This window comes from Bubalus bubalis, chromosome 8 (assembly GCF_019923935.1).
Source record: "Bubalus bubalis isolate 160015118507 breed Murrah chromosome 8, NDDB_SH_1, whole genome shotgun sequence".
NCBI classification, from domain to species: domain Eukaryota; kingdom Metazoa; phylum Chordata; class Mammalia; order Artiodactyla; family Bovidae; genus Bubalus; species Bubalus bubalis.
In genome coordinates this window covers 77,108,380-77,126,978 of record NC_059164.1, presented here as the reverse complement: position 1 = coordinate 77,126,978, position 18,599 = coordinate 77,108,380, and the positions used below count along the sequence as shown (strand labels likewise).

General features: G+C 42.6%; 1 protein-coding gene across 3 annotated transcripts in view; it reads left to right on the top strand.

Annotated features, from left to right (window-relative positions):
• Nucleotides 1-18,599, top strand: part of HECW1 (HECT, C2 and WW domain containing E3 ubiquitin protein ligase 1) — a 490,597-nt gene that overhangs the window by 422,651 nt on the left and 49,347 nt on the right. For all 3 annotated transcript variants that reach the window (XM_025291383.3, XM_025291385.3, XM_044946810.2), the window contains 3 exons: nucleotides 749-869; nucleotides 1,622-1,735; nucleotides 2,795-2,947. In XM_025291383.3, coding sequence (XP_025147168.1) covers nucleotides 749-869; nucleotides 1,622-1,735; nucleotides 2,795-2,947 — 388 coding nt within the window. The remainder of the gene's footprint in view (nucleotides 1-748; nucleotides 870-1,621; nucleotides 1,736-2,794; nucleotides 2,948-18,599) is intronic.

Below are 18,599 nucleotides of genomic sequence, written 5' to 3'. Positions count from 1 at the left end.
TATCTGGAACATAAACTAAACATTAGTTGTTGCAGGAGCAAACTGTGATCCTAGCCATCTGGGAAACTTGCAAAAGAATGTTATCTTTTCCAGTCCTTTTTTCATTGAAAGGTATATAAAGATAATAAGGCATTTACAAAGCATTCTAAGTGATACAAAAGCTCCTTCTATAAAGAGTAAGGAATTATTATTAATAATAATATTCTTAATAATTTTTCTTTTATGGTACATGATAATCTAATATAAACCCCTAAATACCCTGTGCTCTAATAGGTATGTTTATATAAGCATCAAGGTCAATATAGTTAGAGCAGTACAATATCCACATACATTACAATCGTGGTTGCTCCATTGTAGTTACATTCACTTATAGCAACTTATAAGAGCCTAATTTGATTTATGTCATTTTCAAATATTTAGGTAAATTAAGCCAATAAATATGCTCCTCCAGGTATTTTGAAGAGAGATACAATTTGAAATGGAGTGAAAGATATAAGTACGTATTGTCATCAGAATTTATTTTTCTCTGCATCATATTATTTCTGGTTATTATCAAAGTGACTGAGGGAGTGATAGGGAAACTTCCTGAAGGAGAAAAATATGAAGACTTAGGATTGTGCCTCTGGTTAGGATTAGGATCCTAACCAGACTCTGGAAGACTTAGGATTGTCCTCCCACTACCATTGCTCTCTGCATATTTGTTCTTCAGTGAAAAGTGACGACCTTCAGCCCATGTGCTTCTCTGCAGGTTTACAGAGAGCCGGTGCAAGAGCCCCTTCACCCTACAGGAGAGACTTTGAGGCCAAGCTCCGCAATTTCTACCGAAAACTGGAAGCCAAAGGATTTGGTCAGGGTCCAGGGAAAATTAAGTGAGTGATTTAATTGAGTTCCCCTGAGCTTGGCACTGAATTCAGTTGGAAGATGTTTCTATCATTTTCTCGTCTATAACTTGGTAATATTTGTCTGGAAATCGGATACCATGGTATGACATCAGTCATGGTCATAAAATTGAGGAAAGAAAAAGTTAGGAAGTTGGAAAGAAGAAGGGAGGTTAAGAAATTGGAAGGGAGCCAGGAAGAGAAGGTAAGGAGAGAGAGGAAGAACAGTCGATTTCAGACAAAACCATGTATAAAATCAATGGCAGGCCTTCTCAGAAAACAAGGAATCTTGAACTAAATAAAAACTCTTATGTTTCCCTTTACATATTTTTGGGACAAATTTAACTACTCATTAGTCAAAAAGCTTTGATTTGGGGATCTAAGTAAGAAGTTGTTTCTCCCCGCTATATGATTACTATTTTCATCTTGAAAAGCTGAACCCAAATTCAGGTATTCAACTTAAGAGATTCTTCTTAGAATTGATTTAAAAAAAAAATATCCTGACAGTAGTATAATATGGATGGAATGTGTCCCATTATAAACTGGTACATGCTGTCCTGGTACTTTTATCATTTTGAAAAGAGTGTCAGAGTAAGTGCATGGTTGAACTGATGGAATCGGTACCTTGATGAAGAGCCTAGGGAGTGATACTGTCAGCCTGGGCCCCCACATCTCACCTAGAACATTCCCAAACATTGGAGCCCAAGCCCTGGCTACCTGCCCATATGGCTTCTCATTTCTAGGCTCATCATTCGTCGAGACCACCTGTTGGAGGGAACCTTCAATCAGGTGATGGCCTATTCCCGGAAGGAGCTCCAGCGAAACAAGCTCTACATCACCTTTGTTGGAGAGGAGGGGTGAGCCTCCAGCACTTTCACGTAGACACCTCAGTGTGGGTAGACCAGAGCCCCCAGGTCTTGGGCGATTTTCCTCAAGGAGCAGCGCGGCTCTAAGCCTTTGCCCCAAGGTGGTTCTGATCATATCCTCCCAGGAGGCCTTTCTCTCCAGGTGTTGCCAATCTTTGAATTTCATGTTCTCCAAAAGCCTAAGATGATTGGCATGTTCTAGAATCTGAGGTCACATGCTCAAAGTATAAGCCCAAAATATAGACCAATCTACTAGATCTTTACTTTTTCAGGATATACCCCAAAAGGTATCCCCTTGGTGTACCCATCCCTCTGAGTATCTGATCAAAGAACTCTTTCCCCAAGAGTGCACACATATGACTGGTGGTGGTGGTAGTGGTTGAGTTGCTAAGTCTTGCAACCCCATGGATGTAGCCTGCCGGGCTCCTCTAACATGGGGTTTACCAGGCAAGAATATTAGAGTGGGTTGCCATTTCCTGCTCCAGGGGATCTTCCCAACCCAGGGGTCAAACCCAGGTCTTCTGCATTGCAGGTGGTCTCCAGCCTTGTGGGCAGATTCTTTAATGACTGAGCCACCAGGGAAGCACATATATGACTGCTTACCAAATTTTTCATGTACGTTCAGTGATTTCATAGCAAACCATCTCAACCGTAGAAAGCAAGCCCACCCAGGAGGGCATAGCAGGACAAACTTAGCAGAAAGTGTTTTCAATTCATGCGCATGCACCATCACAGGAAAGTCTTTTCTGTCTCACACGACAAAGTCCAGCTGTGGACCAGCTATGTGTTTTATCCAGTAGGTGTGATGTAATTCAGGAAGAAGTTTAAGGAACACTGCCATAAATGTTTAAGAACATCATCCTCAAATCAATCACTGCATCCTCATTTTCTTCAGCAAATTAGGCTTCCCTTGGGATCCATTGTAACGCGCAGAGGCTGCCCTCTACTTTCCCGGCACTGAGTCTGAAAGGGCAAGCCAGGTCCTGCATAGGGACAGGTCCCCCACCTCCCTCATGTAATGAGCTTCCCGGACCTCTGCTTCCTTTGCAGCCTGGACTACAGTGGTCCTTCGAGAGAATTCTTCTTCCTTCTGTCTCAGGAGCTCTTTAACCCTTACTACGGACTCTTCGAGTACTCTGCCAATGACACCTACACCGTGCAGATCAGCCCCATGTCTGCCTTTGTAGAAAACCATCTTGAATGGTAAGAGCTGGAATTTTCACTTTCTCATATTGGGAAGTTCTGGTCTTTCAGTCAGAAGGCAGTGGTATTCCTTGAGGATCATTGTGTTTGAAGCACTGGCCCGATGTCATGAGGGGTGATGAGAGTAAACAACAAAGCATTGGAAACAAAATTCTCTCCTAGTTTTCACCCAGAATACAAAATGAATCACTAAAGATGCTGCAAATTTCCTATCAACTGCACACTGATGTAAGATACTACAGTTTTTCTTCTGAGGAAACACTGAGGTAAGTAGATATAGGTCCTGAGTGCTGATAATTCTACTAAAATCCTAAGCGTTCCCAGGGAGGGCTTCTTGAAGATATTCATGGGTTTGAGATTCTCTGATCTTGGACTGATGGCTTTTGCACTGTGGCCATCAGCTTCTGCATCTTGCTATAAAATAAGGCTGTTGGGTTAGATGATCTCTCAGCATCCTTCTGACTTAAAAGTGCAACATGTCTGGTCCTCTCATCTTGAGGCAATTACCACTTAAACTGAAATGAGTAAGAAGATCAGTATCGGTCAGTTCTGTGCACTTCTGTGGCTGAGATTCCTCAGATATGGGTGGAAGTCTCCAGAAAACTGCATGGGACAACTAGGATGCATGCACTTTCCTGTTTTGTCACCCCCACACGCGACTTGAAAAGTACCCTTTATTTCACTACAGGAGATCCTGTCATCAGGAGGGAAATGGGTCCCGGAAACTGCTGACATGGTTCTTATCTGACATAACTTACTGATGATGTGTCCTGGGGCTTCTGGTGAAGGGAGCTTCTGGGGTAACACCTAGCCACTGGGCTTACAGCCCAAATCCCCATAATTTGATTTCATAATATCAGAACAACACACCTCTGCTAAGGCTGCCAGCTACAGCCCACAACTTCTCTCTCCAAACACTCTCACCTCTGAGTTCTTCTTTTTCTTTAATTTTTTAAAGTTTATTTTATTGAAGTATAATTGATTTAGATTGTTGTGCTAATGTCTACTTTACAATAAAGTGATTCAGTTATACATGTATATATATTTTTTTCATATTCTTTTCCATTATGGTTTATCTTAGGATATTGAATGTAGTTCCCGGTGCAATATAATAAGACCTTGTTGTTTATCCATTCTGTATATAATAGTTTGCATCTGCTAATCCCAACTTCCCAAGCCATCCCTCCTCCCCTACTCTCCCACTTGGCAACCATTAAGTCTGTTCTCTTATGTCTGAGTCTGTTTCTGTTTCAAAGATAAGTTCATTTGTGTTGTATTTTAGATTCTCCATTTAAGTGATATCATATGGTATTTGTCTTTCTCTTTCTGACTTACTTCATTTAGTGTGATACTCTCTAGGTCCATCCAGCTTGCAACAAATGGCATCCTCCCTTTCTTTCTTTTTTGTGGCTGAGTAGTGTTCCATTGTGTATGCACCACATCTTCTTTATCTGTTCACCTATTGATGGACATTTAGGTTGTTTCCATGTAATGGTGATTGTAAACAGTGTGGCTATGAACATAAGGATTCATGTATCTTTTTAAACATAAGGGTACATACATCTTTTTTAATTATACTTTCATCCAGATATATGCCCAGGAATGGGGTTGCTGGATCATATGGTAACTCTGTTTTTAGTATTTTGAGGAACCTTCATACTGTTCTCCATAGTGGCTGCATCAGTTTACATTCCCACCAACAGTGTAGGAGGGTTCCCTTTTCACCACACTCCCTCCAGCATTTATTATTTGTAGACTTTTAAATGATGGCCATTCTGATCTGTGTAAGGTGGTACCTCATTGTAGTTTTGACTTGCGTTTCTATAACACTTATCAATGTTGAGCATCCTTTTACTTGCCTTCTGGCCATCTGTATGTCTTCTTTGGAGAAATGTCTCTCTAGATCTTCTACCCATTTTTTTATTGCATTGTTTGCTTTTTTGTTATTGAGTTGCATGAGCTGTTTGTACATTTTGGAAATTAAGCCCTTATCAGCCGCATCATTTGAAAATATTTTCTCCTAATCCATAGATTGTCTTTTGTTTTGTTTATGGTTTCCTTTGCTGTGCAAAAGCTTGTAAGTTTGATTAGGTCCCATTTGTTTATTTTTCCTTTTATTTATCTTGCCTTGGGAGACTGACGTAAGAAAACATTGGTCAATTTATCTCAGGGAATGTTTTGCCTATGCTCTCTTTTAGGAGTTTTATAGTGTCAAATGTTATATTTGCGTCTTCAAGCCATTTTGAGTTTATTTTTGTGTATGGTGTGAAGGAGTGATCTAACTTCACTGATTTGTATGAGTCAGCTCTTGAGCTGAGCAAAGCATGTGCCTGCTCAGGGCATGTGCTTCAAGTGTTTGGCACAAGTGAAGAAGCAAATGTTGTTGCTTTTTGCCTTTGTTGTTCCTTTTCATGTAACTTATCAAATAAGTGGATGATGTAGCTTGGGAGGCAGAAACACTGCTGATGGTGTGGGCAGAGCAGCAAGTCACTACAGTGAAGATTTAGGGCTAAGATTCCGGTAGTCATTCCGGTAGTCACATTGTCTGACTCTCTCAGACAATGGAGAGTTCCATACCCCCATGAAACAAGAATATATGTGGGACTTCCCTGGGTCCAGTGGTTAAGAATCCTCCTGCTCATGCAGGGCACACAGGTTTGATCCTTGGTCTAGGAAGATTCCACATGCCTCAGGGCGACTAAGCCTATGCACAAAACTACTGAAGCCCAGGAGCTCTGGAGCCCACAAACCACAGCTGCTGGGCCCGTGTGCTGCAGCTACTGAAGCCTGCGCACCCAGAGCTCATTGTTTTGCCACAAGAGAAGCCCCACAATGAGAAATGCACACAGCACAACTAGAAAGCAGCCGCCACTCACACCTAGAAAAAAGCCTACACACATCAGTGGAGACCCAGCACAGCCAAAAATAAATAAATCAATCAATAATTTTTAAAGACTATATAGGTATGCAGATTACACTTCATATAATCCCCCAATTCTCTCAGTCTATGTGCATGAAATTTAAGATGGTGTCTTAGAGGTCATGAATTAGAGTTAGCAATCACTAAGGAAATGCTTTCACAAACATGACAGCATATAGGACTCTGCTGGGTGTTGTGGGGATACATTGATTAACTGAACAGTTGTAAATCAAGTACATGCTGTGTGTTGGGAGAATACAAAAGCGAAGTGAATGCGATTTCTTCCCTCAAAGGGAGAGAGCACATGAGTAAATCTGTAATTCCACTATAGTATCTTAAATGCCAAGTTATACATATATAATACGTGTGTGTGTGTAAGTCTGAGATGCCTGGGAATTGTATTAAATCATGAAGGAAAGTGTCTCACTCAACCCAAGGTAGGGGATGGTGCAGTGGGGAATAAAACCAGGGAACCTCATAAAAAAGGAATAATTGTGCCGTCTTTTTTTTTTTTATGAAAAGGAGTGGATATATGTGCCAATCTTTACTGATAGTTGAGTAGGAGAATCAACAGAGCAGAGGATAAAAGTGTTTTGAGGAGCCAATATTGGAAACAAGAATTGAAAGGTGTGAGAGGAAATGGAGCCTTTGGCAAGCAGTGTAGACAGATCAGAACAGAGAATGGCTTTTGGGGTTGTGAGAATGAGGCTGGAGACAAAGAGAGAGGCAGATGGTCACATCACATAAAGAGAATACTGTCACTGGGTTTGTGTTTTTAAAAAAGTAAATCTTGCCATAGCGTGGGGAAAATTTTAAGGACAAAAGGCTGGAAAGAGCTGAGACCAGCTCCAGAGCGGTTGATACATCACAGGGAGAAACAGAATTCAAACTGAGGCAGAGGTGGGGTCTGAGAAAAGAGGGGACTAACCTTAAGAACATCTCAGAGGGAGAAGAGACTCAGCTAGTTGTTTTACTGTTTGACTGTTGAGGTGAGAGGGAGAGAGAAATATAGAAAAAGTCTAAGGTTTCTGGTTGCACCATGGGATGGGTTGGGATGGTCACTGTGATGAGAATTACATGAAATAAACAATACTTAGAGGAAAGAGGAGGAATTCACTCTTTGACAGGTAGAAATTGCAGGTTCCATTATTAATACAGGTGGGCATATTAGTACATACCTGGAATATTGCCTTGGAAATCTGGGCTGGAAACTGAGATTGGCAAATACTAACACAGTCATGAAATTAAAAGACGCTTGCTCCTTGGAAGAAAAGCTATGAGAAACATAGACAGCATATTAAAAAGCAGAGACATTACATTGCTGACAAAGGTCTGTATAGTCAAAGCTATATTTTTACAGTAGTCATGTATGGATGTGAGAGTTGGACGTAAAGAAGGCTGAGCATTGAAGAATTGATGTTTTTGAACTGTGGTGTTGGAGAAGACTCTTGAGAGTCCCCTGGACTGCAAGGAGATCAAACCAGTCAATCCTAAAGGAAATCAATCCTGAATATTCATTGGAAGGATTGATGCTAAAGCTGAAGCTCCAATACTTTGGCCACCTGATGCGAAGATCTGACTCATTGGAAAAGACCCTGCTGCTGGGAAAGATTGAGGGCAGGAGGAGAATGGCATCACTGACTCAACAGACATGAGTCTGAGCAAGCTCCGGGAGTTGGTGAAGAACAGGGAAGCCTAGCGTGCTACAGTCCGTGGTGTCACAAAGAGTAGGACACGACTGAGCATCTGAACAGCAAAAACAACAGAGGCAGACTGGCTCAGGAGGAGGGAGGAGAGGAGGAGATGGGAGCTCGCAGAGGTGGAGGATACTGATGAGTCTGGGGTGGCCAGAGCCCCAGGTCCCTGGGGGAAGCTGAGAATGAGTGGCCAGGGTGCTCCAGCTTGGGAGGAGTAGGACAGGGATGGAGGTGCTCCAGTGAAGACCTGCTTGTGGGGAAGAAGGCAGTCCAAGAAGGCAGAAGCTGGAGGGGGCATACAGAGGCTAGAAACGGGTCCCCAGGGATTCAGAGCACAGGATTGGGAGGACAGAGCTTAGGACATCAGGGGATGATCACAGGAGCTGTGTTTGGATTGTGACAGAGGTTCATGAGGTTAAGTGCCCTAGTGGTGTGAAGGGGACCAAGTGTTCTGGAGGAAACCTTGGGGCCAAGCACAGGAGTGACATAGGGAAGGCTACAGACAAAGGCCTGATGGAATACACAGGAGACTCATTAGCCTTCTGGCCAACTCATTACCACTTGAGAGTGGCCTCAACAGATGCCTTGCCAGCTGCCTGGACCCTGTTCTCAGGCAGGCTCTGTTGTCTCTGAACATCTCCGGCTGGATGAGGCCATGTCGATGCATCAGTTACACCTGGAGGAAGGAAACCGCGGAGATGTTGCAAGAATTAGCAAAGCTCTCTGGATGGATCCTTTATAAAAGTCAAAGTGTGAAAAAGCCTGGGCCAGAGTGCTAGTTACCTGCTGTCTTTGCAAAGGAAAGGACTTCAGGACTTTCACCCACTGCTGTTCCTGCATTGAAAATATTTGCTGCGTAGCCCAGAAGCAAAATGGCAGGGAGCTTTCGGAGCAACTAGCAATCTGAACAGAGCTCAGGTAGGTGAGAGTTCACATGGAATGGTGAGTTGTTACGAAGTGATCTGGGACCTCCTCTCTGCTCTGAGGCTCTGACTCTGAACCTCAGTCTCCTAAGCCCCTGACTGACAAAAAAGCCCAAATGCAAAGCCAGTACTGGTCCCAGATTGAACCATGACCCTCACACAGGGTGGGGCTCAGGTTTCATTAGTGCCTCAGAGGTCCTAGGGGAGACAGGAGGTCACAACCAGTGGACAGAACTTGAGCCACTGGGGCCGAGTCTGCTTTAGCTTTGAAAAGGAAGCCCTGCTGGGCTGTGGGCGTTTGAACCAGACGGTAGCGCTGCAGTTATTCCTTCTGGATATTTTCCAGTGAGCCGTTCTGCACCCCAGGGTGAGGTGCTGGGCCATTTTGACAAAAGTGCACCCAGGAAGGGTCAACACCCAAATGAAGTCACTCCAGGCCTTGCACAAAGTGTGGCAGCAAGTGGGTGCTGAGACCCCTGCCTGGGGCTTTGTCACTGTGACTGCGGCAGTGGGGGCGGGGGCGGGACGTGCCACTGAGGAAACCTGAACCTGAGTTCTCAGATGTTGGGCCAGCCAGGTGGTGCTGACCCATCGGCCGGGTGGGCGGGGCTGTGGCTGATCCCAGATGTAGGCGCCTGGCCTTCTTCCTTTGCTCACTCCCCAGGTCACATGGTCCACATGGGCGGTGAGGAAGATGACACTTACTATGACCAACACATCACTCATGAGAAAACAGAGACCAAAAGATTACAGGGCTGCTCACAGTCAGAGCCTTGACCTTGTAAAGCTAGAAATTGTCCCTAACACAGGATGGGCGAGGACAGGAGTCTGCCTGTAAGGGAAGGGACTCCCGCCCCCTGCCCTCTCTTCCCTCCGCAGACAGGCCTGTAGGCCAGAAATAAACAGAGAGAAAATCGATCAGCTTTACAGGATTAAACATCACCCTGGATGGAAACATTGCTTGGGTGTGGCTGGAAGAGGGCTCTTTGCATGGGTCATTTTTTAAATTATTATTCAAGTTCTTTATCTTTTCACTGGCCTTCCTCTGTGTCTCACACTCTGTTTTGTCTGTGTCCCCCTAGAGAGTAAGCTCCATGAAAGCAGAGATGGATCTGTCTTATTTAACCCTAGCACAGGCCTGGCACTTAAGGTGTTCAAAAGAACAGTTCATTGGGGTACATGAACAGAAGTTTGGGTGCATGAATAAGGCTTGTTCCACAAGCCACATGAGCCACTTCCTTCTACCAGAGCCATTAAGACAGAGGTCTCGTATAAACCAGGGGCAGTTAACTGCTCAAAGGTCACACTTTCATTTCTCATCTGTGGTTGTAAATCCCTTACAATGTTGGCGACAAACACACATGTCCCCTGGGAGCTTTGTACTCAGCTCTGCACGATGCCCGTACTCTGCTTATTACTGACACAAGGTCGCCCTACACACACTGCCCCTGCACCGTCGGCCTCTGCCAGTCACCTCCAGGCCAGGCAGTATCCCAGAGATGGGCAAAGGGGCCTCTGACCCCAGGTCCTTCCCCTGCTGGCTCCTCCCTGACGGTAGCTACTTAAAATTCTCTGCTTCCTGCTTTCTGTGTGTGGGCTTTGCATATGCTGGGATGCAGCCTGGAAATCAAAAGGAGGTTTCTACCTCCTTCCCTTTGTTTCTAGTGAAGTGCTGAGAGATACTATCATGAATAAATATGGTGAAGATTCTATACACACATAATAAGTAAACTGAAAAAAAAATCTATTTTTTTGACCTTCAGCCTAAAAGGACTTTCCATAATTGTTTCATTACTTGTTTGTATTACCCAGTTAGGTTGTATGAACCCTGCTTTGGCCCTAGATCCGGAGGCTCTCTGCAGTGGCACAGGAGGAGGGTTCTTCTTCCCCTTCCCCTTGGTTAGAGCAGCCAAATAACAAAACTGAAGCCGAGACTGATACAGCACAAGCTTTATTAAATAACCAAAGAATGGTGAAGCACTGACTAAGTTCACCAATCAACAACTCACCCACCAGATGGGAGGGATTTAATTTTTAGGAGTAAAGACAAAGGGAGAAGAAATAAGGCTAATGATGAAGAGACCTCTGCTTTAGTCTACTGGGGAAGGAGCAAGGCTTTTTCAAGGGAGTGTGATGCCCCACCTCAGCCTTTTTTGATACTTAATATCCAGTTGTGGTCAAAGGTAGGTGTGTCATTTAATATGCTAATATAGTAAATATCAGTGTCTGATGAGATTCAGGGTCTGTCAGATGAGGTCAGATTCATTGCCATCTTGTTTCCATCTGGTTCTTTCTGGTGTTTTTATTTGTAGCTATCTTTCTTATCTCTGGACCCTCTAACTTAAAGGTTTACATTAAGTCCTGCTAAAGGGGGGGATTGATGGGTTTTGAGCAGAAACCTGGAGTAACTCTAGCAACATTTGTACCACAGAATTTCCAAGTTGATAGGGACATTGTTAAAATTCCAAGGCTAGCACTCATGCCAAGTAAGAGAGAGGAGGTAGAGCTGGAACCCCATTGGGCCTCCCATAGGAACTGTGGTCACATAGAGACACACCCCTGCCCACCCTCAATCAGGTAGGAAAAGGCCAGGAAATAGCACAACGTCCTTCTTCCACCCACCAGTCCCACTGGCCAAGCCAACCATAGACCAGAGAGCAAGGAATCTCCAACTATTGCAGCAAGAATGGCCTATCCCCAGGGTCACAGAGTGGGACAGAAAATGGTGGGAAACCCATGAGGGGTGCATGACAGGGATTAAAAATACCTGAAAGAGCCTGTACAATTCAGGACTTTCAGTTCATCCACTAAAAATATTACCATTTCCTTAACTGTATGTGTCTTTGATCCAGAAATCTTAAAGTAATATTCCAAATTCCTTATCTTTATTCTTTGATTATGATCTCTATTTGCATATTAATGAGGTACTCATGCTGATCTTTTTATCCTTTTAATCATCATTGTATGCTGATTTTATGTCTCTCAAGATACAGAAGTGAATATAAAGCTAAACAATAAAACATTCATTGAAAATTTGTTAAACATGCCAAGCACTATTCTAGACACTTCCAACAGCCCTATAACCCAGGGCTATAGGAGAAACCCAGGCTATAGAAGAAAATAAGGTGCAAACATTAGCAAACTCAGAGATAATCACAAACCAGGCTGGGGTTGGAACCCAGAAAACCTGACTGCAGTAGGTTCTAGCCCCCTCTATTTCCGCTCTGGGCAAATTGCAATACAGTGTGATAAATGCTATCTGTACTTCTATTATAGCACTTAGCACGTTACATAGGTATCAGTATTAGGTATAAGGAGCTTTAAAAATGAGTGAGAATAGTTGGCTGGCAGAGATGGGGAAAGGAAACTTCCAGGGAGAGGGCCTGAAATTCACAGAAGGATGGCAGGTGAACAAACAGGTGTCAGTTGTGTTTGACTGAAAAACAGAGAAAAGAAAAGCTGTAAAGGCTTCTTGCACCAGATAGGGAAGCGCATTTAATGGCATCTAGGGACTTTGGGCTTTAGCCAGGCTTCAGCAATACGTGAACTGTGAACTTCCTGATGTTCAAGCTGGTTTTAGAAAAGGCAGAGGAACCAGAGATCAAATTGCCAACATCTGCTGGATCATCAAAAAAGCAAGAGAGTTCCAGAAAAACATCTATTTCTGCTTCGACTATGCCACAGCCTTTGACTGTGTGGATCACAATAAACTGTGGAAAATTCTGAAAGAGATGAGAATACCAGACCACCTGACCTGCCTCTTGAGAAACCTATATGCAGGTCAGGAAGCAACAGTTAGAACTGGACATGGAACAACAGACTGGTTCCAAATAGGAAAAGGAGTTCGTCAAGGCTGTATATTGTCACCCTGTTTATTTAACTTCTATGCAGAGTACATCATGAGAAACGCTGGACTGGAAGAAACACAAGCTGGAATCAAGATTGCCGGGAGAAATATCAATAACCTCAGATATGCAGATGACACCACCCTTATGGCAGAAAGTCAAGAGGAACTAAAAAGCTTCTTGATGAAAGTGAAAGAGTAGAGTGAAAAAGTTGGCTTAAAGCTCAACATTCAGAAAACTAAGATCATGGCATCTGGTCTCATCAGTTCATGGGAAATAGATGGGGAAACAGTGGAAACTGTGTCAGACTTAATTTTTTTGGGCTCCAAAATCACTGCAGATGGGGATTGCAGCCATGAAATTAAAAGATGCTTACTCCTTGGAAGGAAAATTATGACCAACCTAGATAACATATTCAAAAGCAGAGACATTACTTTGCCAACAAAGGTCCGTTTAGTCAAGTCTATGGTTTTTCCAATGGTCATGTATGGATGTGAGAGTTGGACTGTGAAGAAAGCTGAGCACCGAAGAACTGATGCTTTTGAACTGTGGTGTTGGAGAAGACTCTTGAGAGTCCCTTGGACTGCAAGGATATCCAACCAGTCCATCCTAATGGAGATCAGTCCTGGGTGTTCATTGGAAGGACTGATGCTGAAGCTGAAACTCCAGTACTTTGGCCACCTCATGCGAAGAGTTGACTCATTGGAAAAGACTCTGATGCTGGGAGGGATTGGGAGCAGGAGGAGAAGGGGACGACAGAGGATGAGATGGCTGGATGGCATCACCGACTCAATGGGCATGAGTTTGGGTAAACTCCGGGAGTTGGTGATGGACAGGGAAGCCTGGCGTGCTGTGATTCATGGGGTCGCAAAGAGTTGGACACGACTGAGTGACTGAACTGAACTGAACTGAGGGACTTTGGGTTTTATCATGAAAATGTCAGTCTATTTTTTTAGGGGAAAGAATGTCTTGAGTAAGTCTGTATTCTAGAAAGTCAACTCTGGTTATAGATAGATGAATTGGAGTGGAAGTTGAAGGTGTCAGATTTAAGTGGCAGTTCTTTGAAATAATTGTTTGAAAAGAGGATAAAGAATCAAACTAGGGTGGAAGCAGTGGGAATGAAAAGTTATTTCAGAAGAATGAAAAAATGAGCAATATTTAGTGGTGGACTATAGACAGTGGGTTCGGAGAAGGCAATGGCAACCCACTCCAGTACTCTTGCCTGGAAAAGCCCATGAATGGAGGAGCCTGGAAGGCTACAGTCCATGAGGTCGCTAGGAGTTGGACAGGACTGACCGACTTCATTTTCACTTTTCACTTTCATTCATTGGAGAAGGAAATGACAACCCACTCCAGTATTCTTGCCTGGAGAATGCCAGGGACGGGGGAGCCTGGTGGGCTGCCGTCTATGGGGTCGCACAGAGTCAGACACGACCGAAGCGACTTAGCAGCAGCAGCAGCAGCATAGACAGTGGGTGGAGAAGGAAATGGCAGCCCACTCCAGTTCTTGCCTGGAGAATTCCATGGACAAGGGAGCCTGGCAGGCTACAGTCCATGGGGTCACAAGAGTCTGACACAACTTAGCGACTAAACCACGACCACCACCATAGACAGTAAGGGTGTTCATTATATTAAATGTCCCACTTGCATAAAATGATGCATACAAAATGCCAGGTAAAAAGTTCTCATCTATTTTGAATGGAGGTATAAGAAACAAAACTGTAAATGTGGAAAGCTCCAAACTTACTTTTATGTCTAATCAATTATGAATAGTACACAATGCATGTATTTTCAGATCTTTATGCCTGGATAGGAAAGATTCACGTTTCAGCTGAAACATCTCCTCTAAGTGCCGTCCCTGAGCACTCAATTTAAAACAGCCCAGCCAGTTATAACTCTCCAGCTTAACATCTTAACTCATTATATCAGCAGAACTTACCACTCTCTAAAATAAAGTATATTTTAGATTTATATTGTACACTTGTAACTCCTTACTATTTGTCTTACTATTTATTGCTTACTAACTCCTTACTATTTATTTGAGAGAACGAGGTCTTGCTTTCCTAGTTACAAACTTTGCACTCAATAAATATGTGTGGAAGGAAGAAAAGAAACAAAGGACAGGAGGGAGAGAAGGAAGAAGGGAGGATGAATGGGTGAGTAGATGAGTGGATGGGTGGGTGGATGGATGGATGGGTAGATAGATGGATGGGTGAATGGATGATGGATGGGTGGATAGATAAATGGATGGATGGGTGGGTGGATAGATGGGTAGGTGGGTGAATGGATGGGTAGAGGGGTGGGTGGGTAGGTGGATCGATGGATGGATAGAAGGAATAATATTCAATTCAAACTCCTTGGTTGTGAGAGTTTCGATCTCATTTCAATTTTTAGTTCAGAATATTTGGGATTCAGAAAAATGGAGATCATTGTTGAGTGTCAGTTAAGTTTCTACTCATTGTTCTCTCTGAAATCACCACTGAAAATTCTTTATCTGTCTCAGTGATTCTGAATACCACTTTTCCCAGAGCAAATCTAAGACGCACTGAACAAATGAAAAAGGTGAACTCTTTTGAGTAAGAGTGCCAGAGTGTCGACATGCACTGTTCGTTAATGTATCGTTTTAAGAAGTCGTTGTGATATGAGTCACTCTTTACGTAATTGTCAGTGTGAGCAGAACTTTCAGAAGCCAGAGTTAGAGATCTGATGTTGTTTACTCAGTTTCTGTGCAACCACCAGGAGGTCCGAGTGTTCATTTCATGTTAGTGACGGTGACAAATTTAGCCTATCAGCATCATAACCAGAAATCCCGGGCCCTCTCAAGCCAGAATTTCCGAGGACCTCTGCTAACTGCGAAGCAGGCTTCTCCCTGTCCTTCTGCCCCTGCTATGCCCTCTCCCTTTCCAAGCAGACACAACCTGGGTGGCAGAAATCTGTTTTCACGTCTTTAGCAAGAGGAGGTGGAGGCGGGAGGGAGGCCTCTTGGAGCATGTTTAGAGTTTGGCCAAGTGGGTATTAAGTGTAATTGTAGAGTTTTATGGAACTTAAGAAGTCCTGGATAACACACTTTAAATATCCCTTGCTACATCTTCAGAGTCTGAATTAGTAGGTAGAAACCACAGTATCATGAGATTCCATTGAATGTGTCCTGGCCCTTCAACCCTCAAAGGCCCCTCCTGAAAGAATAGCTCAGTGTGTCTTGTTCATTTGAGTCATGGGTCAGATAAGCTCCCCCACCCCAACACCATCCCAACAGCAGCCCCTGTGTTCCTTCTTAGGCACCCACAAGAGCTTCTCTGGTCCCATTCCTGGCTGAATCCCAGCAGCCTTCCTAGCATTGCCCTAAAGAAACTCAGTGCACACGTTAGTTGAGAAGTCACCATAAAATATGCATGTCTGATTGTGACTGTGTCCGCTTCTTAACCCACTTTTCTTAAGAACTTGTGAGAAACCTCTAGTAAAGCTTTCAGAACTATTAAGGAGAACTCCCTTTCCACACTTGCATTATGCAGAAAAAGACCTAAGGCTGTGTGAGATTTATATGACAAAGATGGCACTTTAATTCAGTTGGAAAAGAAAGGACTACTCAGTTAATGATGGCAGCACAGCTGACTGTGCAACCAAAAAAGGAAAAAAAAATAGGCTAAATTCCTCTCTAGTATAAAGCACATGTAAAAATATGACAGTAAAGTGTCTTCAATAAACTCTAGAGGACTTTCTGTATATTCTAGAACAAACATTTTTGGGAATAGAAAACAAACTTCAGAAACTTTGAATAGTAGAGACTTTTTCAGTCAAGATTTGAACCCTAGAATCTGTAAGAGAAAAGAAAGATATATTTAAATGTATAAAAATGAAAATAGTTTTTATGGCAAAAAAAAACACCATAAAGGCAAAAGGTAAGTTTTGATTTTGAAAAATAATCTTTGTAAATCAGAAAAATCAGAGATTGAAAATCTGTAATATATAGATTTCAAAGAGCTCTTCTAATGCGAAAAGAAGTGAGAAATAACACTAGAAAAATCAGCAAAGTGAAAAAAACTGTTTAGAGAAGAAAAAATCCAAATAATCCACAAACCCATAAAATGAATTTCAACTTTATCAATGGACAAATAAAATGACAATGATGTATCACTTTATAACAATAAAATTAGCAAAAATTAAAAAGAATTGTATCTTTTCAAGGGGATATGGGTGAAAGATTATTCTCTTGCATTTCCAGTAGAAACATGACTTTTGGTAGCCTTTTTTTCAAAGCACAATCAATGATATATACTATAACTTTTAAACCCATATACCCTTTGGCCCGTGATTCTATCTCATAGAAATAAAAGCACTGCTATAAGGACTCATAAGAGTTAATATTTATTGAGCCCTCATTATGGACCAGGTTTCTTTGTAAAGGCTTTGCATGAACTGCACATGCTGTTCTGATCCGCCTACTTCATAAATGAGGAAACTGATAACCATACAGGTTCAGTACTTGTCCAGGGTAACACAACTGGTAAATGGAAGAACCAGGAGTCCAACCTAGGCACACGGTTCTCCAGTGTAAACTTCTAAAAGCTATCCTATCTTCCCTAACAAAACATACCAGGATGCATGTGAAGACATACATCTGCTTCACAAACAGCTGTTTGTGAAGACACGAATGTAAAAGCATCCCAAGTATCTATCAGCAGAGACCAGTTAACTTCATCACAGCAGCTCCACACTGCACAGTGACATGAGGTGTTAAAGGGCTGAGTCAGATCTTACCAAATGATGGAGAGGGATTTCTTTAAGATATTGTTGAGGAAAGAAAAGCCAAAAAGTATGAACAACACAATTTAAAAGCTGAAAAATAATGACACAAAACCTGTATGTATATAAATATAGATAGATATGTAAATACAAATAAATTAGTGTATGATCCGTTGGATCATAGAAAAAGCAAGAGAATTCCAGAAAAACATCTACTTCTGCTTCATTGACTACGCTAAAGCCTTTGACTGTGTGGATCACTACAAACTGGAAAATTCTTCAAGAGATGGAAATACCAGACCACCTTACCTGCCTCCTAAGAAACCTATATGGAGGTCAAGAAGCAACAGTTAGAACTGGACATGGAACAACAGACTGGTTCCAAATTGGGAAAGGAGTACATCAAGGCTGTATATTGTCACCCTGATTATTTAACTTATATGCAGAGTACATCATGTGAAACACTAGGCTGGATGGAGCACAAGCTGGAATCAAGATTGCTGGGAGAAATATCAATAACCTCAATATGCAGATGACACCACCCTTATCCAGAAAGCAAAGAGGAACTAAAGAGCCTCTTGATGAAAATGAAAGAGGAAGATGAAAAAGCTGGCTTAAAACTCATCATTCAAAAAATGAAAATCATGACATCCAGTTCCATCATTTCATGGCAAATAGATGGGGAAACAATGAAAACAGTGACAGACTTTATTTTCTTGGGCTCCAAAATCACTGCAGATGGTGACTGCAGCCATGAAATTAAAAGACACTTCCTCCTTGGAAGAAAAGCTATGACAAACCTAGATGGCATATTAAAAAGCAGAGACATTACTTTACTGACCGAAGTCCATATAGTCAAAGCTATGGTTTTTCCTGTAGTCATGTATGGATGTGAGAGTTGGACCATAAAGAGGCTGAGGATCGAAGAACTGATACTTTTCAACTGTGGTATTGGAGAAGACTCTTGAATGGTCCCTTGGAATGTAAGGAGATCAAACTAGTCAATCCTAAAGGAAATCTCCTGAATATTCATTGGAAGAACTGATGCTGAAACTTCAATACTTTGGCCACCCAATGCAAAGAGCTAACTCAGAAAAGACCCTGATGCTGGGAAGGATTGAAGGCAGGAGGAAACAGGGACAACAGAGTATGAGATGGTTGGATGGCATCACCAACTCAATGGACATGAGTTTGAGCAAGCTCCAGGAGATGGTGAAGGACAGGGAAGCCTGGCGTGCTACAGCCCATTGGGTCACAAAGAGTTGGACACTGAGTGACTGAACAGCAGCAAAGAATATGATTAAATGATTTAGATGAAAAATATGGAAGCATACATCTTAGTCAACATGGGTCCCAGGAGATGAGATGAGGAGAGAACCGCCAACAGAGCTGACTGCTCAAGAAGACAAAACCAATGATTATTTTTAAAAGCATCCATGAGCATATTAATGAATTGACATAAAAATTATAAGCGTGTGTAAACTTTTAAAAATCCTTAGCAATTAAAATTGCATTTGGTTCAAA